This window comes from Ciconia boyciana, chromosome 3, assembly GCF_034638445.1.
Source record: "Ciconia boyciana chromosome 3, ASM3463844v1, whole genome shotgun sequence".
Lineage (NCBI taxonomy): Eukaryota > Metazoa > Chordata > Aves > Ciconiiformes > Ciconiidae > Ciconia > Ciconia boyciana.
Genome location: NC_132936.1, coordinates 82,176,045 through 82,199,305, shown reverse-complemented (window position 1 = coordinate 82,199,305; position 23,261 = coordinate 82,176,045). Strand labels below are relative to the sequence as shown.

General features: G+C 38.6%; 1 protein-coding gene across 2 annotated transcripts in view; it reads left to right on the top strand.

Annotated features, from left to right (window-relative positions):
• Positions 1–23,261, top strand: part of COG2 (component of oligomeric golgi complex 2) — a 34,261-nt gene that overhangs the window by 5,884 nt on the left and 5,116 nt on the right. For both annotated transcript variants that reach the window (XM_072856317.1, XM_072856316.1), the window contains 10 exons: positions 2,647–2,826; positions 5,788–5,912; positions 7,285–7,411; positions 11,773–11,912; positions 15,168–15,229; positions 16,494–16,645; positions 18,028–18,228; positions 19,060–19,132; positions 20,336–20,478; positions 22,773–22,912. In XM_072856317.1, coding sequence (XP_072712418.1) covers positions 2,647–2,826; positions 5,788–5,912; positions 7,285–7,411; positions 11,773–11,912; positions 15,168–15,229; positions 16,494–16,645; positions 18,028–18,228; positions 19,060–19,132; positions 20,336–20,478; positions 22,773–22,912 — 1,343 coding nt within the window. The remainder of the gene's footprint in view (positions 1–2,646; positions 2,827–5,787; positions 5,913–7,284; positions 7,412–11,772; positions 11,913–15,167; positions 15,230–16,493; positions 16,646–18,027; positions 18,229–19,059; positions 19,133–20,335; positions 20,479–22,772; positions 22,913–23,261) is intronic.

Genomic DNA, 23,261 nt, shown 5'->3' with positions numbered 1-23,261 from the left:
AGTTCATAGTTCCAGTTTTTCACTACATATGTCTGTTGGCAATATAAACATGTTTCGGCTCAAGACTTCCATGGTACCCTGTTCATTCATGGGCAGTTTACAAGACTGTTCTGGCCACTGAGTTATCAAACATGGATAGCAACAGAAGTGTGAGCAACTGCCTAGTATTTATGGTGGGAGGACCTTTGTTACTTTGTCGTGTGGCTTCCTTAATGATGCTTGCCAGGGCTTCTGTCCTGTACCTGTTGTTGCTAAGGGTCATCAGATCATAGTTTTCATGACTAGTCAGCAATTGGGTAACAGACTTTGGGTTCAGAACAAATTCTGTGGCTATTTAAAGAATCATTTTAGGATGAATGGACACCATATAGCATGCAAAAGGCCAGAGAAAAAATTTGACTCGTTAAATTGGTAGTTCAGCTGTGATTAAATTAATGTGTGTTGCTGAACTTGCTTCAAATACAGTTATAAGGGACCATTTTGGGCCAGGAGTATATCTGCAGGTAGTGTAGCAATGAGTTGGATCTAGTGGAAGAGATGTTGCAGGAGATGAGGAAGAATGGTTAGCAAGTGGGAGAATATATGTTGACTGAAAGAGCGGTTTGGCAGAAGCCAGAAGGAATCTAATGGCATGTCTCCCCCCCTCTGCCCCCCCCAGTGTCACTCAATGTCTGTGGTTTGCAGTAATTTGACAAGTAGTGCTGGGAACACACTATCATTTTAGTTTTTGACGGTGAGGGGTAAATGCCACAGTTGTTATCCCTGGTGACTTATTGTAAAGCTTTTGTATATTACCACACTGTCGTGGTTTAACTTGAGCTGTCAACTAAGCACCACGCAGCCACTCGCTCACTCCCCCCTGGTGGAATGGGGGACAGAATCAGAAGAGTGAAAGTGAGGAAACTCATGGGTTGAGATAAAGACAGTTTAATCGCTAAAGCAAAAGCCATGCACACAAGCAAAGCAAAACAAGGAATTCATTCACTCCTTCCCATCAGCTGGCACGTGTTCAGCCATCTCCAGGAAAGCAGGGCTTCATCACGCGTAACGGTTACTTGGGAAGACAAACGTCATCTCTCTGAACATCCCCTCCTTCCTTCTTCTTCCCCAGCTTTATATGCTGAACATGATGTCATATGGTATGGAATAGCCCTTTGGTCAGTTTGGCTCAGCTGTCCCAGCTGTGTCCCCTCCCAGCTTCTTGTGCACCTGGCAGAGCATGGGAAGCTGAAAAGTCCTCGATTTAGTATAAGCACTACTTGGCAACAACTAAAACACTTCTGTATTATCAACACTGTTTTCAGCACAAATCCAAAACATAGCCCATACTAGCTACTCTAAAGAAAATTAATTCTATCCCAGTCAAAACCAGCACATTCTCCACCCCTTATTCCATACCATTTATGTCATGCTCAGGTCTCACACTATCCAATACATTCTCATTACCCACCACCACCTTTGCCATCCTTTGATATAATGCACAGATATCATTCCCTTAGTCTATGGACCACCCCTGTGAAATGTCTGTAAAATGTCCATAAACGTCTACAGAACGTCCACTGAGTTCATTTAGGCCATGACTTTGGGCTCCATCTGTTATGGTGGTCACTCAGGACAGGAGAGGTGGTGTGTTGCTTGGAGTTATTGGGCACCAAAGCCAGCTCAGGTTGGGTCACTGCCGCACTTGCACTGCTTCTTGTAGGGCTTGTCCTCCATTGGTTCAGGTGGTTCCAGCTATAGTAATTCCCATAACATGCAATTCAGATCATGGGTTACAACAATTAAAGGTATTTCCATTACAATCTCCACCCCTGGTCCCTTTGAACCAGACCATCGGGTTTAACATTGCAATGCTCCCCTTGCCCCTGCTCTGGCTTGGACTTATCCACAGACTGCAGTCCCTTAGGGGCATACCTGCTCCAAGTGGAGCCTTATCTATGAGCCAGAGTCTCTCCAGGGATATACCTGCTGTGGCATAGGTTTATCCACAGCCACAGTTGCTTTAAGGTGCACCTGTTCCAGCGTGGCCTTCTCCACGGGCCACCATGCCTTCAGAGATACACCTGCTCCAGCATGGCCTTACCCACATCCGCAGTCCCTTCTGAAGTAAACCTGCTCTGTCATGGGCTTACCCATGGCCACATGCTTTGAGGTGCTCCAGCATGACCTCATGCGCAGCCACTGATGCTTCAAGGTGTACCTGCTGTAGCATGGACTTACCCACAGCCACAGATGCTTCGAGGTGTACCTTCTCCAGCGTGGACTTATCCTTGGGCCACAATCCCTTCAGAGCCTATCCCAGCCAAAACCAGCACACACATATAGTGGTTCAGTTGAACAAGGAACAATTATTGACCTATTTCTTTAGGATAAAGGGGACATTAGATGAGTTACCGCATAACTTACAACATATAGAGGAAAATAATTGCCTTTTAACCCTATTATAATAAATACTGTGTTCAATAGCATCAGTAACCCATTAAGCTTGTGTTAATGTTCATTTAATGCTGACAGTTATCAAAACTTGTGCACCTTTCAAATGAAAATGGAAAGCTGAATTGGGTATTTCTGGAATAATTTACTTCAGTGATGATGGCAAGGCTTCACTTTTGGGTTTTTATTACTATATTTTGTTTCTCTTCATAGCGTATAGCTGGAATAACAGCTATGTTGCAGCAGTCTCTGGAAGGGCTGCTCTTGGAAGGCCTTCAGACTTCAAATGTTGACATAATACGTCACTGTCTTCGCACTTATGCAACAATTGACAAAACGCGAGATGCAGAGGCGTTAGTTGGTCAAGTGCTTGTAAAACCTTATATAGATGAGGTAAGGTAAAATCAAGAATCCTAAGACAATGAATTAATTTGCAAACATGCTTATTTTTCCTCTTAACTTCCAGCTTTTGTTAGGAGCTTCAAAATGCCTTTGTGAAGAGAGCAGGAGAACTGAGCCCCAACACAATGTCAATTTGTTTGTTGTTGCTACTTAAGAAAAAAGGGTGGAGGAATTCTCTATCTGCCTGTCACCAATTTCAGGTTATATCCAGTTGGGATTCTTTTTCTAACCTACATTTTTCTTGGGGTGAGGAATCCAAAAAACAAACCTTAAACCAAGCATATGACTGGACTAAAATCCAATTTTTTGTGGACCAGGGTGCATCTGTGGAATTGGATCAGCTGCGGGGTTTGCATTTCTTCATGGCTGGCTCAGTAGCAGGCAAATGCAGCAAAAATAGTTCTTAGTGCAATGTCCTTTTCTTCCCATTGTATGAAGAAGCAGTTTCTGCAGTTCCCAGCTCTACCAGGACATTAGCAGGAGCAGGAACAAGCATTTGTTTGGGAAGCATTTTCTGTTGTCTGGTGGGAAAACTGTGTCAGATGGCCAGTTTCTCAGTTCATGAGAAACTGATTTTAGTACGCCATCAGTTTACAATACCAAGTTGGACCAATCACATAGTACAGATTGAATTTTCTGAAATTAGGGGACTTCCTGCTAATTCTCTTGACTGTGCAACTTTTGCTGCTATCTGTAAAATGGCTCTTCACCTTCTTGTAGCGCTGTTTGTTCTTACCACTTCTTCTGGCCTGAACAGTTGGTGACTAGTCTACACTACTTTTTTTTCTTTTTGTTGTGGTTGATGATAATGTAATTACTCCAAAACCAAGTTCAGACAGTAGCCTGCCACAGTAGTGTTAACAGTCAGCAAGTCAGTCAGTTGTGCTCAGTTTTTCTTGTATGTCAGCACACCTGCAGTTGCCACTGAAAACATGTTTAAGGGCCTACGATTATATTATGTAACTCTAGTTTCAAGCTTCAAGTAAAAATCTAAAAATTTATTTTAAGATATTTGATAGTCTGCTGTCTTGAAATGACTTGATAAATCAAGTTTGTGCTGAAGTGATGTTGCTATAATACCAAGACTTCTTTTGACCCTTTGCACCAGTGTGTTGGGAATTACGTCCAGGTCAGGTAACAATTTCATCTCATTTCAGAGGAGATTTGTTCCCTACTGAGATCTGAGTAAGTGCCCTTTTAGAATGTAATTACTAGTGCTAACTGACTGCCCTGTTGCAGGAATCTCCCTGTCTTCCACTAGATTGTCAGAGTATTTCATAAATGCATTAAATTCACTGTCCTTAAAGAAGAAGTTAAACTGTGCCAGCGCCAGGCCTATAAAGTTGTTCTAAAACTAGCATTATGAATCTTTCAGCAGTATTAATTTTCCTGCTCCTGTGGGGAGGAAAAACTATAAAGTACAAGAGCAGCATTGCTGATTGCAAATATACACTTGCTTGAATTCATGCATGTTAATAGGAGGCAGAACAGATCTTCCCCTCATCGTTGCCTCTGTAATACATAGCATGTTTCAGTGGCTTTGAGTCCCAAGTTATGCTGCTGATGTATCTTTCCTTTTGCTGTCAAGATTTTCTTTTACTGTCATTACTCTTTAAATTGAGATATTTAATAACATTCTCTTTGCTCAGTAAACTATGAGAGGTGTGTTATAATGTGAGGTACTCTTTTCTGCTTTCAAGGTATTTAAAAGTTTGTTCTCTACTGCTATTTTACAAAAAAAATGAGACCACTTATAGTATAGAGTTAACATTTTTATTAAGACACATAAAAGCAATGTGAACATTGTTTCTAAAAATGTTGAATATGTTTCTGTAGTCAATAGTACAGTTGCTTTTTCTTACACTGATGTGCCTTTCTGAACATAAATGCAGAAGTGACCTTAAGGTATTTGCTTCCTTTTTTTCATTTGGTGGCCATTTCCCACAGTGTTCCCAACCGAGGCAAATGAGGAGTTAATCCATATAACATTTGCTGAAGGAATTGTTCTTCTAAATCATGATACAGAAAAGGCAGTTACCTTTTTTTCACTCAGTAATGTCCTCAGCAGCCAAGAGATTGAATTGTTACCTTTCCCTTCCCTTCCCTGTGAAAGAATAGTATGTCTGAGACAGCTCCTGGCTTTTGGATGGGAGAGGGAGTCAAATGGTGGTGACCTCTCCCATAAGGACAAACTTCCTTTGGGTGCTTGCTAATGCTATAGCACTTATGCTAATGCTATAGCAACTGCTACAGTGGGGGACAGGTTGTCTTCCCCTCTTGATTTTCTCAGTATCTATTCTTTCCCCACTTCTGACTGTTCTGCTTGTTTATGTAGCAAGAGGCAAAAGTGTTCAGACAGGTGGAAGAATACCAAGAAATACAAGCTATTGTTCTTTTCCTGTATTGTTCAACTACTGTCTGCCTTCTCTTTATGGCAGAGATTGTCCCTTTTCACTGGATGTGAGGTACTGTCCTGAGAAACTGCTTTGCTAGCCGTGTTAAAGGCTTAGCATTGTCACAGAAGATTCTTGGTTATTGGCTTACCTGCATTTGGTATTGGACCTACAAGCTCTAAAATTAGAAGAAAATTTTGACTTTATTCTGAGGTTTGATTAGCTTTTGCCAGTCACCCATTTAACTTCACAGGCTGCTTCAGGGGACAGTGATGTATGCAGTGGGTGGGGAGCCAGACACGGTGGCTAACATTTAAAAGCAAGGAGCTCATTCCCATTCTTGTGGCCAGTCTTGCCAGTTAGAGTGCTGCATTAAAGGAAGTAATAATTCAAGCTGGCAAGTTATACTTGGAAACTATAATATAAAAAAGTAATATATTGACTATCCCAATATTTGGGGTTATAGTGTTAGGAGTTTTGAGTGAGTAGACTGTGAGACTTGCATTATGGTATTTCATATTCACTTTTCTGACATTTAACATTGAACTCTTTGTGGCAGGTGATTGTGGAACAGTACGTTCAGTCTCATCCAAATGGCCTTCAGGCTATGTACAATAAACTATTGGAGTTTGTTCCTCATCATTGCCGTCTCTTGCGTGAAGTAACAGGGGGAGCTATTTCAAGGTAAATATCTTGGGATTTCTTTTGGTTGCACTGAAGTTACAGCAAATATCATATACTTCTGAAATGTTGTGCACAATTAGTTTCCATGCGCAAATGACTTATCTGCCCTTTCCTGAAGATTCATAGTCAAGCTTGGTTTCTCTCTCATGTCTGTGTTTTTTCAAAACAAAACAATGAAAAAACTTTCTTGGTGCTGCAGCCTAGACCTTCAGAGGAGGGAAGGAGAATCCTGTATTTCAGTAGTAGAATTGAGTACTGTTCATAATACAATATGATTATTGTATTTATGATTTTGTATTATGTATTATGATTGTGAGTATTGTATATATCAAAACCAACAAGATACCTTGTTTTTTTGAATCCATGAAACATGATTGTACATTTCATCCATGGAGAAGGGCATAATAAAGCTAATAAAAAATATAAGTTCAAAAGTTATTGGATTGTTAGTTACATCAGAAAAGTGAGGATGATCCCCAGAGGTTTGACTGATTTATTGCATGTGCTGGAACTACAGGTTTAATTGATTTGTGTAGTGCTTCCACTGTCTTCTCCAAAAGTGCTTAATTCCTTATGCAATTAAATTGCCTGGTTTGAAGTTTAAATAATTCAGGTCTACTGAATTGTATCCATTTATTCATCTGTTTGCAGGCTGGTTAATATAGTAGGCTGGTGTAATTAGCAGAACTATGGATGTAGCCCCTAGGGACTGCAGAATTACTTTTCTAATTAGTCATCCATTGTTGAGCTTTTTATGACTCCTAAGTTTTACTAACATTTCAATTCCTTTAATTCCTCAGCAAGTTTTAATCTTTCTTCTTAATAATGGAATGTTTCTGCTTTGTACTGTGGTGTACTGAACTGCAATTAAATGCTTCTATCTCTTCTGCTCTCAATTTGTAAATTTTCATAATCAAGGTAGCTTTTAATCTTTTGCTTTGAAGCACAATATCATGTATAAATACAGCTTGGAACAATTATGAGAAAGTTCTGCTTCTTTCCATTGCATTAGTCACATTACTCCTACTTGGTACCTCTTTGAAGTTTGGAGCTGTTAAAACTTGAAATATACAAGTAAGAATAGGAGTTCTCAGCTGAAATGTGCTCATTTTCCAGAGCAAACTTGCAAAATATATAACTAGTAAAATTTTAAAACACTTTGAGAGTTACAAAAAATACCTTGCATTTGATGAGTCTGTGGGATCAGATATGAAACCTGGAAGGAAGAATAGTTTAAGGGAATCAGCATGCCTACGTAAAAAAACTTAATTGCATTTGTCTAATGCAGTGCATGTCTTCTTAGTTATCCCTACCTCCAAATAGAAGCCTGGTGGTAAAATATAACCATGGAATAATTGCAATTTTATTTCAGTGAAAAAGCAGATATTGTTCCTGGATATGATTTCTTAGTGAATTCAGTGTGGCCAGAAATAGTACACGGTTTAGAAGAGAAATTGCCATCCCTGTTTAACCCTGGAAACCCAGATGTGTTTCATGAGGTAATTAATTTTAATTTTTTCCATTTGTGATTCCTTTGACACACACAATAATTGAATGAGTCATGTTCTCTAGCTTTTTCCCTGCTGCTTTTGTGTAAATTCATGTTGTTGCATGGCTTGGAAGAGGAGGTTATCTCAAATCACTTGATTTAATTTTCATAGTAATTAATTCTCCCCTCAAGTTTGTCAGGGAAGCTCACACAGAAGTTCTTGGGAGCCATTTAGTCATGGGAATTTGGGCTTAGTATTTGTTTTAGGAATAGATGTTCTTTCTTAGTTGTAGAGTTGCAACATAAATGAAGGCAGGAGCGGACGACTCCAATGTTCACCCAAGACTGGGACTTCTGTATAGGAAGGGCTGTAATGTTAACTAAATACCTGGGTTACAACTTGCCTTGTACTATGGGAAGGTTAAAAAAAAGTCTTTGTTTCATTTGCTTGTTTTAGCTTCTGCTCTTTTTCAGTACTGCAGATTATGTTGTGATGAGAAACACAAGTCAACTAAAAGAACCAAAAATACTTGGAGGCAGTGTGATAAGTTTTAGAACATAAAAGAAGTATTTTCTCTGGTATCGCAAACAATTATGAAGCAAGCTTACATTATAACATGAATTTAAAGTACTTGTCACTCTTACATTTTCATCATTGTCAGTGCTGCTCTGCCTCTAAAAGATCATCTTTTACTAATGTTGAAACAGATTTCTTGGTCTAGTATGAAGATTGGCTCTGTATGACATTTACTAGTATGTCACAAGTAGAAAATATGAAGAAAAGCAGAAAGCTCATGTCCTGTCTGTCTGTATTTAACCATGATTGCTGAAATATTTGGATTTTTTTTTCCTTGCAGCTTGACTTACGATTAGTGTGAAACCTTTTATTTTCCAGATGGAAATGGCAGGCCGTGATAAATTGTCTGAAGGAAAGCATAGTAGGTGATCAGAACAAATGACTTAGGGAAATGTTGGATTACTGGTGGAGGTTTATAAGGCAAATGATTCTTTTTGTGTTCATGCAAAACTGCTTTTACTAAATACTTATATATTTCTTGGAACTTAAGATCTCTTTCATACGGATACATTGAATAATTGAAGGCAGGCAGGCATGACAGTAAATGTTTGCAGGGCTGGCTCCGAATAAGAAGCAAATTAAATAGATGTTGGAGAAAGTTGTACTGCCATGCAAATGACACTATAGGGTGTTCCCCCTCCCCTGTGAGAATACTTCTCAGTTTCCCATAAAATTTCAGTCACTCTTCAAGCTTTCACCTAATGCCCTGCATACTGCAAATTGTGAGCCATGCTGGGCTTTTGTCATCTGTGCTGCTTGGTTTACACAATAATGTATTTTTTCTTCAGAAGAGCTGGGTTTGCTGTTTTAAATGAATTATTGTTAAAAGGCTGTCATCTTATATTAAGCCAATATTGACCAATAGTACCATTCTGTTTATTTAAAAAACCAAAACCATAAAAACCCAATATGCCCCATGACTTTCAAGTAAATCATGTAGTAAGTCTAAAGTACTTTCCAGACTGCTTTTGACTACTTAAGTGACTCAAAGTCTAAATCATTAAAATATTTTATCTAAAAATCAATACAAAGTTGAAATGCCAGGTGTAAAAATGCTATTATGTCTATCTAAAGACTAATAGGAGTACTGCTGAATTAAGGGAGGGGACACTTTAAAATTGTTTCTGCACTGCTGATAATACGAGTAACGCAACACAGATTTTAGACAGTAATCTTTTAGCTCTGTTTTCTAGGTTAATAGAAATGCAGAAAAGTCTTTTTCTCCAGATTTGTTTGCATATATATATATAGGTTTGCATATATATAGGTTTTATGCTGAAAATTTGGAATATACAGTATTATTTGTTAGGAGGTTTCTAGATGTAGAAGGGGGAATGGAAAAATATATTTTTTAAATCCTGTAAAAATCACACTGGCAGCGTTAAGCATGTAGTTAAAATAACTATTGTGCAAAGTGTTTTAAAAAATTGTTTCAGGTTGTTGTGCCCTTATTTCTCAGTCAGATTTGTAGATTTACAGGCATTTTAAAAGAATACTTCTTTTATCCCTAAACATTCATTTGAGACTGTTAAGTTTAGATTCCTGTGTTTGAAAATAGCTCCATTTTGTTTCCCACTTTAGCTTCTCTTATATAACTTCGTGCAGTCAACAATCCAATCCTAGAAGCTGAAATGGGAACCAATTTTTCAGTTAGTTCCCTTCTTGGATATAATGTTATTGATAACTAGATAAATGTCTCTTTGAGTTGTCTTCTATTTTGAAAGTGATAGGTCTTTTCAGAGTGTTTGGTTTATATCTCTGACTAATACTTAAGGTAGCAGAGCATTAACAGCTTAGAATCATAGAATGGTTTGGGTTGGAAGGGACCTTTAAAGGTCATTTAGTCCAACCCCCCTGCAATGAGCAGGGACATCTTCAACTAGATCAGGTTGCTCAGAGCCTTGTCTAACCTGACCTTGAAGGTTTCCAGGGATGGGGCATCTACCACCTCTTTGGGCAACACATTCCAGTGTTTCACCACCTTCATCGTAAAAAAAGTCATCTTTATATCTAGTCTGAATCTACCCTCTTTTAGTTTAAAACTGTTACTCCTTGTCCTATTGCAACAGGCCCTACTAAAAAGTTTGTCCCCATCTTTCTTATAAGCCCCCTTTAGGTGTTGAAAGGCTGCAATAAGGTCTCCCTGGAGCCTTCTCTTCTCCAGGCTGAACAACCCCAACTCTCTCAGCCTTTCCGTATAGGAGAGGTGTTCCATCCCTCTGATCATTTTTGTGGCCCTCCTCTGGACCTGCTCCAGCAGGTCCGTGTCCTTTTTGTGCTGAGGGCTCCAGAGCTGGATGCAGTACTCAGGCTCGTTTGCCTTTTTACAGTACTGGGTTTGTTATCTAAGAAAGGAGGCCTGAAAAGAGGACTAATCTGTCATTCATTCTGGACTTAACTCCCATAGCTTTTACAGTTCCATTGTGTTATAGATACAGCCACGTTGGGAGAAAAGTAGTTACCTAAAAGGTTTTGTGTGCAATTTCCAGAATACCATCTTGACACACTGAAACTGCCATGTCGCAAGAAAAATATGCTGTAATTATACTTTTAACAGGAAGTTATGAACTTACTGAGATACACAACACAAAACACTGACATGCCCACGTCAGTGCGTATCCTGTGGTCGCAGGAGAGTTTCTGAGAGCAGAACCTGTAAGCAGCAACTCAGGGGCTTCTCCTGAGAATGTTTTACTGCTTTATAAGAGGCAAAATCACATCACTCATGTAGCGCTCTCGTTTGTGGTAAAAGCCTTGCTGCTACAGCCCTGCTGCTGCTCTTACTGCAATGAAGTCAGAAGCACTGAGAGATTCAGTCAGGCTTATTTCATTAATTCAGCAGTGGATTAAGGAGCATGTATGATAGCTTTTATGGATGTTTTCTATTTTTTTTTACAGAAGAAACTTGCACATAAGCCAAACTGTTTTTCATTGCAGAGATGTAGATTTTAACTGTAGCTGTATTTTGCCTTTACATTGATTTACATAACCTTTGTGTTCTGTTAGCATGGTCTGTTTTGTGTGAAATAACATTTTTATGCACTATTTTGCTTCTGTTTTTCACGCAAGTGTTTGGCATTCTGCTTTGTGTATGATTTAATTTATTATTTCATTTATTTTCAGGTTGTTAATAAGTTACTGTCAAGAGTAAGCCCAAAGTGGGCTTAAGTGAGGATTAATGTGATTTTTCTTTGCTTGCAACTGACTTAATACTATTTGTAAACATCTTATTAGAAGTATACAACTGGATGAAGTTAGTTTATCTGAAATTGTTTAAAGTTCTTCTTAGGGAAACAGCTCTAGAAATTCCTATAATACAGGTCCTATGTAACAGAAAAAATATTGTGCTTTCATTCTCATGTGTGCTTGGTTATGTGTACTCCAGGGTTTTGTTCCTGATTGTTTCTATTTGTTGTATCCCTTTATCTCCTGCGACTGGCTGTTCTTAGTACTGTGCAGCGCTGTTTTTCCACCCCAGTGATTCAGCTCAGAAATACTGATGCGTCTCTGATCAGTTCCGCTTGTTCAGGGTACTTGGACAATTTTATGCTTTTTAGAAGTGTCCTGCACTAGCTTTTCTTATCATAGAATAACACCTACTAGTTAATTGGTTTTTGCTTTCACTGCAATCCAGAATTTTAGCCTTTTATGATTAGGTGATGGGGGCAGTGTCAGTCCATTCTGAACCTCAAGCTTAACTGTAGTGTGATACAAGAGTTCTGCTGAATGGGCGGTGGCTTTCCTTGTTTGCCAGGACCCTGTGCGTGATCAGAATGCTCATTCTCTTTCTGCAGAAGTACACTACTAGTATGGATTTTGTACGGAAATTTGAACGACAATGTGGCTCCCAGGCCAGCGTGAAACGGTTAAGGTCTCATCCTTCTTACCACAGCTTTAACAACAAATGGAATTTGCCTGTATATTTTCAAATAAGGTTAGTATGCATTTTTTTGTTCACTCTTTCAACAGTAGAGTTCAGTCCCAGCAAGATGATCTGGCTTAGGGTCAGATCTCCTCATTGTTAAGAGTTTCATTTGTCAACAAATCATAGTAGAAGTCAAACTAAGAATTTAATTACTAAGTCAAGTAACTGTTTTATATATCTTTCAACAATTTAGCAAAATCACAGCTGGCTACTCTTCAATATGTACTATGTTGTTGTTACACTGAATTTTATATACTACTCATAAGACTTTCAGGAACAGATCTCGATAAGTCGTGAAATCTTGTTTCAAATTCTTTTTCTCTATGTCCCTGGAACTAAACTGTATGTTGAAGGATGCTACTTGTGCAAATCCAGAGGAATACTTACTATGAGGGAAGTCTTTCTTCTTAGAAATATAGAATTAAAGGACTTGGAAACTTGCAGCTTGCATCTAGCCATGTTTCTGATGTCCTCTTTGTCTCACAGGATGTACTCTGTAAAGTGCTGGGTCCTGTAGCATTGCCTTCCCAAAGATTGCCCTACTATTCCCTTTTCCCGAGGAGCTAAGTAATAATTTTAGCTTACTTTTCCAGCAGGTCTGATGTACCTGTAGTATTACCTTTTACAGATCTTGCAGCTAGAAGAGAGCAGAGACACCCAAGAAAGCCCTGTTTTATTTCTAGTAATGCTAGAATTTTAATGAAAGGTACAAAATAGAATGTAAAACCGTATTTTAGAAAGTGTAGTCTACACATCTGATTTTAGGGCTGGGTAGCAAGAAAGAGAACTTGATGAAGTCTGCTATGACCTAAGTGTGCTGTGTGTGATCTCTCTTGGTCCAAAACCTTCTGAGAGTCTCTTAAAAAAAAAAAAAAGGGGGGGGGGGTAAAATTTCCAAAAGAGAGGGGAGAGAAATTGATGCTTATTTTTAACCTGGATCACTTTAGTGGCCTTTTTTATTGTATGATTCTATAACTGTCAATAACAGTACAATGATAGCCACATTTATACAGTTTCTTTAATCCAGGAGAAATCTACATTGCTGCTGAAAAATTCCATGCAGGCATCTTATGAGTACTGGAGCTGATATAAGTGACAGGAGCACGGGGCTGGGAGCAGGGTCTTAGTGTTTTGGTGGTTCACTGTATTTTGTAAAATGGTAGTCCCAGCCTCTGACATCCTGGTTTGTTTTTTTGCTTGCACATCTGTCCTGCAGCTGTGTAGTGAACTGATATGAGGATCTGTTACCCTGGGCAAAAAAAGGCTGACGTTCGACTCCAATGAATTTCTCCAAACCACTTAACTGTACAAATATTCATGCTGACCCAAGGGAAAGGGCAGGCGTATACTCACTATAGTAGCAGTGCTGAGTACACAGACTAAAAGGGTCCATGGAACCATAGCTATTATGAACCGTTAACAGATGTATATCATTAATAGGTCTCTGAGTCTGCCCCTTTTGTTTGAATGTGCAACTTTTCTAATAAGTGACCACTTGATCAAACTTTGATACTCTTGTTCATAAAATTGAAATGGAGCTTCAGCATATTCTTTCTGTTCAAAAATGTTCTTTCCCATTAGGTATTTTGAGCTCTGACTGATTAAAAAAACTTAAATAATTTTCCTTTAATCCAAGATTACTGTAAATCTAAGTAGTGCACTATTTCGATAAATGGTTGGATAACAGCAGCTGTTTCATCTTTCACCATATTATTCCTATATATTGGAATAATCTGATAACTTTCGGAAGTGCCCATGAATTCTTTAGTGCACAACTGTGAAAACAATGCAATATACTCATTATACATATCAGGGAAGCTTTTTCTTTGATGTATGTTAATATCCTTAAGCCATACAGGATTTTTACTGAAGTATTATCTCACACTATGGCATTTATAGTTAAGATTGTTGGATTTTTTTCTTTTTTCAATTACTGAGATTACCCAGAACAATCAGCCCTCACTAAAGCCTTTACAAACGATCCTTTGAGGAACAGGTGGATGTACAGGCATTTCTTCTGTAGTAGTGCTGGCACAAACTGCCCCAGTAACTCCTTCCCTTGCCATTCCTTCAATTATGTCAGTACAACTGATTGTGTAACTGTAGTGAACCCTGCATTGGGGAAATTTTTTTCCTATGTAAGAAACATTCAGGAAAAACTGTGTCACTGTTAAAAATCTGATTCCATTCTCTAATGATTTTCACCATAAGACTTAAAGACACTGCTCTGTCAGTGGAAGTGGTGCATAGGCAGGAATGACCTTTTGAAGCCATTTCACAAATATTTCTAAAATATGTTTAGCTGCTAAACATGCATCTAGTCCATTAGGAGTTTGAACCAGAAAAGCTAGGTGGGCCCCTGTTTTGGTCTGGAAATGACAGTTAAGAGGCTTTGAGAGGAGCCCTACAGGTTCGTAACTAGTAAGTTTGATAGAAAGGCTTACAGAGTTACTATGATGCGCATAAAAGCAAGAAAGGGGAAAGCAATGACAACAGAACTTTCTGTAGGGGAGCTTAAAATGATAGCTTTGTTTCAGCATTTAGAGGGAAAACCTGGTTAAAGAAGAATTTTCTGCAGCTCTTGCTTGACAATTTTTAGATGAGGGAAATGCTATGTTGTTTATCAAATATGCTTTAAATATGGAAAAGTATCAGAGGTTTTAATATTAGCTTTGCTGTTATACCTAAAAAATTGGGGAGGCAGGATTTTTTTTTACTTTTTTGAAGGGTGAATTTTTTAAAAAAGGGGGTCAGGCCATCCTGTGAGGAACTATTGATTTTTATCAGGTACAGAATTGTTTGCAGAACCTTATGCCACTGTTCATTAACAAACATGTAGAAAGCTGGAGGTTCTAGTGTCACATGACATACCTGAAGGTCAGCTAAAGCAATTATGAGACAATGTGTTCACTTTTAGTTTAAAAACAGTGACAAAACAAAAAACTTCAGTCCTCAAAAAAGCTGAGGACTTGACACTCTGTGAGCTATCATTTTGATAATGTTTGCAGCAATTACTTTAATAATTTCTCAAAGTATAAGCTTCGTGTCCATCTGTAAAATGTCAAAGGTTCTCTTTCAAGTGTTTGAATGTTGGTCTGGTTTATATCCCAATTTATGTTGGGCAAAAATAACCCCACATTTAAAATCTGTGTATGTGCATTGATAGCACATTGAGATAATATTGAAATAAACATTGAAAAAATGTTTAGGCATCAATTTAAGCAATTGTTGAATTGTAATACTCAAAACTTTTCTGTCTCTCAGATTCAGAGAAATAGCAGGGGCCCTAGAAGAAGCACTTTCAGATACACTAGAGGAAGCACCAGGTAAACTTTTATTGCAAAAAAAATTTCTCTATTGTGAAGGAATCAGTGGTACAAATAGCAGGGGTTACCGTCTATTGAGTATTTAGTAACATGGATCCCATTGGTTCACATGAGCTTTCTGTTTTCTGATGAACTGATTAAACAGTATAATACGTTTTTATAGAGAAGGCAATATAAGAGTACTGTTCAGTGATCACTGTACTTACTAAAAACACCCCTTTTGGCAGCAGCTATTAACGTATTTGTGTAACTATCCCCTCAGTGCAAGAAGGAACTAAATTGGCATTTGGCATCCTCTAAATGACAACCAAAAGGCTATGCTGTGTTATTGGGGCATATTTTTCTTAATTGTTGTAGGGCTATGTAGAGGTGAAAATGGCTATCTGTTGGCATCATTTATGCTTGCTATGGTTTATAGTGTTGGTGTCTGCTCCAAAAACATACATTGATTTATGAGCAGTTGAGGAGGTATGCACAGGAAGCATTAGAGTGGAAGGGAAAACCTGGTATATTCATTAGAAGTATATTGTAATCAGAAAAACTTACTTCATTTAACAGAGTAAATACTTATGAAGAAGGCAGCGAAGAGCCACATAAATATGCGTGCCTCTGTGTGTGTGTGTATACACACCTGATCTCTGAAGAGAGCAAGAAGAAAAAAGTCTTAATGAAGACAAAATGCATAAATCCTACCACTTCAAGGCATTTGCCCAGAACATGCACATTCCTTAGCTCTCTAATTGTATGCTATAAAATGTTAGTGCATGAACTGCTTTAAAAGTATTTGGTTTAAATATGAATAATCCTACTGTGTTTTAAATACATATTTCTAGCAGATAATCTCAGATATAACTGACAGGAGCAGTAGTTTAGTGCTAAGGGAGTATTACTGTTATGGCTGGCAAGCATGTCTAATATAACTTCTTCATAAGTCAGCCAAAAATTATGCTGGAAATGTTGTCTCCTGAAGAGGATTATTTGGCCAAGCTGTTCCTGCCTTTGTTGCAGACAAATTCTCATTTGTTGCTTTTGCCTGCACAGCTACAACAAGACTTAGTGGAATTTGAAATCTAAAGCAATGAGGAGCTAATATTTTAGGAGTTTGTTTCAGAAAATGCTTAATAAATCCTTTTTGCTATCTTTGTGATTGTGTCTCTTTGGAAGACTTTTTTTCTTTACAATTTCAGGTAATGCAATTACACTGATGTTACATCTTTTAAAAATGTGCTTAGGAAGTTGACCTTTGTTGTCTGATTGTTTCTAGCTGGCAGCTCATACTGTCTTTTGGCCACTCACATGGTCTGGATGAGTCTTCTGAAGTGCTGGTCAGATCAAATGTTTTTACCGTTATTAGCACACCGTCTGTGGAAACTTAGTCTGCAAATTTTGGCACGCTACTCTGTGTTCATTGGTGAGGTAAGACAACAGCATGCTTATGGTTTTGGTGATTGGGTATGTCCATCAATAAGAGACCTTTTGAAACAAAGTATGTGACCTCTTTTTAAGTGCTTTTTTTCTGAACTTAACATTCTTTAACAAGAATACTTTCAACCAGTTCATGAGTTTGTTTTATAAAAAGTATCACTGCAAAATATGTTATTAACCACAAATATCAGTGCTGCTGCAGTGTTACTGTCTGATGGTTGCCAAGGCTATACTTCCATGTATGCTTAAGGCTGCCTCTGCCACTGAAAGAAGTAGCCACAATCTTGTGGGTTTGTTCTGTTTGTGTAAGTGTTTACTTGTTGATACAGTAAACGAGTTTGTGAAACTGAGCCAGGTGAAAACTAACCCTGAAAAAAAAAAAGGGGGGGAGGGCTGGGTAAGTTAATCCAGATCAGTTGCTCAGTGTTGACTGTAAAACTGGAAGTTTCATGGGCAACTGACTCAACATCAGTGATTCCCTGCTTCTGAGCAGGAGAGGTTGTACTTGCTCTTCTACTCCCTGCTCCCAGCCATACACGTTTCCCCCTATTTCCTGTGTCATAGAAAGACAGCATGATAGAATAATTGGTATTTAAAGGGACTTTTGGAGGTCATCTGGTCCCAATTCCTGCTCAAAACAGGCCAGCTTAGATAAGGTTGTACAGAGTCTTTTCAAGCTGAATTTTGAGTATATCCAAAGATGGCAATTTCATGCCCCTCTGGGAACCCTGGTCCAATGGCTGACCACTTTTTCCTCATATTTGATCAGAATTTCCCTTGCTACACTCCATATCCATTGCCTCTTACTCTGTCACTGTACCTCAAGGAAAAGTCTGATTCCATCTTCTCTATACATGCCCCTTAGGTAGTTGAAGACAGCAGTAAGATCTCCCTTTACTCTTTTCTTAAGACTCAGTGACTCAATTCTCTCAGCTAAATTGGCTCATGAGAAGTACTGACAGGTAACAGAGGTAAAACAGAGTAGTTGAGTGAAGTACATGCCTGACAGTAGAGGGCTTGAGGAGGTGGGAGAAAGGGGTTGTTTGACAGCAGTGAGTGGTTATGATTTTGTATTCCAGCATATGAAAATAAACTGTGTTTCTGCAAAGCAGATAATGATCAAATTTTTGGTCTTGCACATTCCTCCAGTGTAGTAGTTCATTTGAACACCACATAGGTGAAAATTGCTGTAGGACTGGACTGCCCTCTACTATAGTGACAAACTTGCTCCAAATCATCCAACTCCTTAGTGCACCAACAGCTGTGGTATTCTAATGCTGAGAACTTACAAATCCTTTATATACTGTTTCTGTTTGTCGAACTCTAACTGCCTTCACTATTGCTAGGGTTCACATCTCAGTTTGATCTTTCAGGTTTCTGTAAGGCCTATTTCCAGTGAGAATACGAAGGAAAGCAAAAAATCTGTGCCAGTTGGTAGAAAGGAATCTTCTGTAAGCCTCAACCCTAGTGAGGACCAAGGGAACGGGTCTTCTCCAGAAAGCCAGCCATTGCTTTCTATATCAAGTACTCAGTTGGTATATGTTGCTGCAGATCTGGACAAACTCCAGGATCAGGTTTGTGCTTGTGACTTTTACTTACAAAAGAGTCTTCATTGATTTATGTGCCAATATTGTTTGGCATCTTGCTAAGGACCTTAAATTGTTTAAAATAATGTACCATAAAGCTATTTTTTTTATCTTGAATGCTAAAACTGGAGTAATCTGATATAGAAAATATCACCTGAAATAAATGGTCTACTCTGTGCTTATTTGGAATGGCAGATTACAGAGAAACCACTTCAGGTATTTAAACTTTTTATCAGTAGCTGCTGGACTTAACCCCTAAAATAGTTTGTTTCTGCTCTTTTTTGGTGCAAAGCATCACTGTGCCAGAGTCTTCCCTTTGCTAGTAAAATCTCTGTTGCAGCTTGGAGTGTGGTGCAATATTCAGCTTTAATATTATGTTCTCTTTTAAGTGTTTACTGGTTTTAGTCTTTGAGGTTGAAAAAGGTTTTATCATCATGATTATACTTTGCTAATGATGCAGAATCTTGAAAAGAGTTGTATGGTATTAATTTTCTTCCAGTGGGGGTGACTTTTGTGTATTTTTGGTCAATAAGGCTGAAATGTCTGTAATTTGTGAAGTTGTAAGTTACATCTGGGTTGATAATATTTTGTTAATTCTAAATTATTTCCTCTGAGGACAATAGTAAGGGTAAGGGATTTAGTGCATAGGCCTTAATTCCCGTGAATATTGTATTCTTCTAGTACTGGTTTCTCATAAATGCAGTAAAAATATAGAAAAGACTGAAGGTGTCTTTTGATGCACTGGAAACTTACAGGATGTAGGAAAAGTAATTAAAATATGTTTATAACATGGCTATCTCTTTTGGGTTTTTTGTTCAGATTCCTGACATCTTAGAAATGATTAAACCAAAACTTGAAATGATTGGCTTCAAGAATGTCTCTTGTATTGCAGGTAAAGCTGAGAGGCTGAATTCAGTCTCTTTCCCCTTTCTCCCAAATCTCCTCTGCCAGCCAACTAAAATCAGCTTTTACACACAGTTTCATTATTTACAATGAAAAATCTGAAAATACTGATGTTTTTATTATGTAATGACGCTTGCTTTAGGTTTAAATTGTTAAATAGAAACTATCTTGAACAGACATGTCGAGTCTGGTTTGATTAAAATTGGGTAAGTCTGAAGTGCTTCAGGTTTTGGGGGGGATTTGTTTTTTTGTTTTTGTTTTTTAAGTAACTTGTCATTGTCCAGTAATCGGGATGCTTCTCCAGGAAGTGGGGGACCTTAGACTAGAAGTCTTGTATCATATCTTTAAACTCCTACTTGTAAAGGAAATAGGGAAGAAGTAAGGAGAGGTTTTCCATTACCCAGTTGAAACGAAAATATTTTTGTAAAAAGGTTTTTCTCTCTCTGGCCTGATGAATCATGTAAGGACGAGAGTTATCAAAGTTTCATAGTTAAATACCTTAACTTCAGAGGACAGAAGCAATTAAGTATTTTAGCCTTTTGTTTTTGTTTTTTGGGGGTTTTTTTGTCTGATCATTCTTTATGTGAAACATGGAGTCTGATTTTAATTTAGTAATTAAAGCCAGGCATGTAGCTGGGTGAGTGAACTAGCCCTTGTCTTCAAGTATAGCCAGAAGTTCTGCGCTGTGAATTCCACTTAAATTTCTAAATCAGGATTATTGGTAGATATCTGAGTCTAAGAGAGGTAGGAGCTTGTGGACATCCCCCACTTGGTAGATGGTCTGTTGTCAATCACAACTTTGAGTTGAGCATGTTCCAGTCATTCCATAGGGAATTTAGGTACTGTGAGAGAGAATTTCACAACCACAATTTCCTTGGTAGGTCGGAGCCTTTTGATTCAAGCTCCTTGCTACATTGGTAATACTGAAAAAACTGTGAACCTGGAGAATGTTACTTTAGCCCTTTTTTCTTTCCTTCCCTCCATCTGTTTTTCTGGCTGAGGAATGGTTGATGTTACTGGTGATGTTCTATAAATGGCTGGTGTGTATTTATTTGCTAAGCATCCTGTATGTGGCACCAGCAGCCATCTAGGGTAGTGAGTGAGATTGGGATGATGCGGAGGGGTTCACATAATTTATGTTGCGATTGGGCAGGGTAGCTCAGTTTAAACTTTAGCATTTTTACTTCAATAGGAGCCTTGGAAGACTCAAAGACTTCTTTATCAGCCTGCGTGCCTACCTTGAATAACAGGATTATCCAGGATCTCACTGACTCCTCCTTCGCTTACCTGAAGAGTGCACTGGAAGTCCCAAGATTATACAGGAGAACCAATAAGGTCAGTGCTGGTCGCGGATTAAAAAATAAATCTCAGAAAGGCCTATGCTGAAAATGTTAACTGGGAAGTACATTTATGAGTTTTTCAGGCCTGTCCATATCTGCTTGACAGTCAAGAGCCCTATTAAATACCTTGAGATAATTTAGTGATTTACTGTTTACCTGATTGCAAAGGAAAAAAAAATGGTGTTTTCAAAATTTTAGGTAGGGTAACAATGATGAAGGTACAGGCCTGAGATAGAAGGACGGGCAAGGAGTAGAACTGTTGATGTGCAAAAGAAAAAGGGTTAATGAGAATAAATGTGTTTCCCTCATGTCATAGCATATACCATAAGATGCAGTGCTGCTGAGTGGCAGGCTTCTTTTGGGAGGATGACACTTCTGCCTGCTATGTCAAGAAACTTCTTCCCAGTGAGCTAGCTGCTTGGATTTGATTCAAGAAGTATCTTGCACAGAAGGAACAAGATGAGAATGGCTAGAAAGAGTAATTTCTTGAGAAACTAATAAAAAGTAATGGTGAAATATGGTACCAAGCTGATTGTCTGATCTTGGCTTGTTCTACTACTGTGACTTGCCTTTGCCAGTCTGTCTGCACAGTCATGTTGGTAGTTAGCTTGGTATCATTCAGGCAATGGAGAAAAATTTGGGTAACAGGAACCACAGACTACTACATCCTTGCCTAATTTGAACACAGAAGGCAGTCCAAAATGGGCAAGGCCACAGTTCTTTCCCACTCGCCCCTCTCCCCTTGTTTTCTCTTCTACTTGTTTGTAGGGTGTTTTTGGTTGGGGGTGGGGAGAGGATTGCCTTGGCTCACCAAAATTAAAAGCACTTTCCTGGCTATCACGAAGAAACTGCACTGCCACCAGCAATGCTGTACTTTTTCAATGGCTAAATGGAAAAAATTAGAGCTGTTAAGTGTACTTCTTTCAAGGATATTAAATTTTCTTTGGGTGGTAAACATTTAGGGTAAGCTGGAAGAGAAATGGTTCCTAAGGGAGTAGTTTATTACTTCAGTTTATTACTAGGGTTTCTCACTATCTTAGTTTTAAGGACATACTTAATCAGAAATCATATTTAAAAAGAAGAAACAACCTCAAGGCTAATAAATTCATCTATGTAGTGACTAGATTGCTCTGTCTTTAACAGATAATATTTTTACTTAAGGAAAGAGTTGAACAAAGTATGTAAGTCCAAGGAGGGTGAAAAACCTGACACCCTACACTGCTTAACTCACTTATCTGAAAGCAAACTCTGAATAGTGATTTAGTGGACTGCCATCATCTCTCAGTTGACGATGGGATGTGTAAGCAGATGGTGGGCTGACTGCCAAAACAAAGACATAGGACCTATCCACCTTCAGTTCAGTCGAGTTGCTAGCTTAAGCTCTGTACTCCATGCATGGGACTGCATTGCTCTCTCGGCCATCAGTCTCACTGGCTTTATGTGGTGCGAAGTCTGAACTGATAAACAGAAGCAAGACTACTTGGGTAGAGAAGGTACATTATTACAGTCATGTTAAGTTCTGGCAACTCTATTTTTACTATGTTCTCATACTTTGATTTTTCAGCAGAATTCAGAATTTGGCATGAGGATAGTCTTTGCAGGAATCGGATGTGCAAAGACTCTTTTGCTTGGCCAAGTTCTAAGATTCGGAATTCTAAGAGGTTAATGAGGTATTTCAGGTGTCAGGGGTTTTGCGTACCCTGGATATGTTCTGTTGCTTTGCAGTGCATGAGGTTCATGCAAGCTAAGCTACCTGGAGAGATGAAGCACTCTGCAACCAAAACTAGCTGAGAAGAAGATAGTGAGGGGATATTAGTTATCCCGAAAGCATTCTTCTGGAAAATATACTGAGGGAGCAGGATGGCGTAAGAACAGAAGGAATAACATCTCCAGTTTAGTGATGTATAGTACAAAATGGTAGGTGTTTTACCAAAGATATAATAGGCTGTTGTGGACACTGAGTCTGCTCAGCTTTCTCTGAAATCAGTGTGAGCAGAAAGTGCATTCAGGATCATGCCGTCATAATCAAGTGGCATCTCTCAAAAAGCTTTCGTCATTTTGAACCTTGTTCTATGTTATATCACATTGTATAACAGTACTGAATGATTTTGTGATGGTGTCTTTCCTATGTATGATGACCTCTTCATTGATATGTCATGAATGGAGTATGTATCTATTTGCTTAGGTACAGCTTAGCATTTTATGTATGTGCTATAATTCAGTGCTGATGCTTTCAGTAAGTAAATTACTGGTTCTTTTTCCCCACCTTGTTTCTCTGTCATCTACCAGGAGGTGCCAACTAAAGCTTCACCTTATGTTGACAGTGCTCTTAAGCCCTTCTACCGACTGCAGAACGAATACAAAGATATATTGAAGCAGCCCATGATTCAGCAATGGTTGGAAGGTGCCCTCTCTGAAAGCACGCAGAAGTAAGAGAACCATACAGAACATTCTTTGCATTAATTAAAACTTCCAGCATCCATTGAATGGGCACAGGAAAAAAACAATACACTATGAATTAACACAACTGTAAAGAAAACAAGAGTATACCCCTCTTTCAGCAGGGTATATCTCTTCAGATTTACTCTGGTGCTGTGTATTCAACAGATGAAAAGCAGGGCAGGGAATCCAGACACCTGACTTCTGCTCAGATTTGTGCAAATGGTGGCATTGTGGATAGGGCATTTGAAAAATTGTTTAGCTCTAGTAATGCACGAGTGAACTAAAAACTTGCATTTTGTCTCAGACCTTAACCTCATGTTATTTTCAGTGAACAAT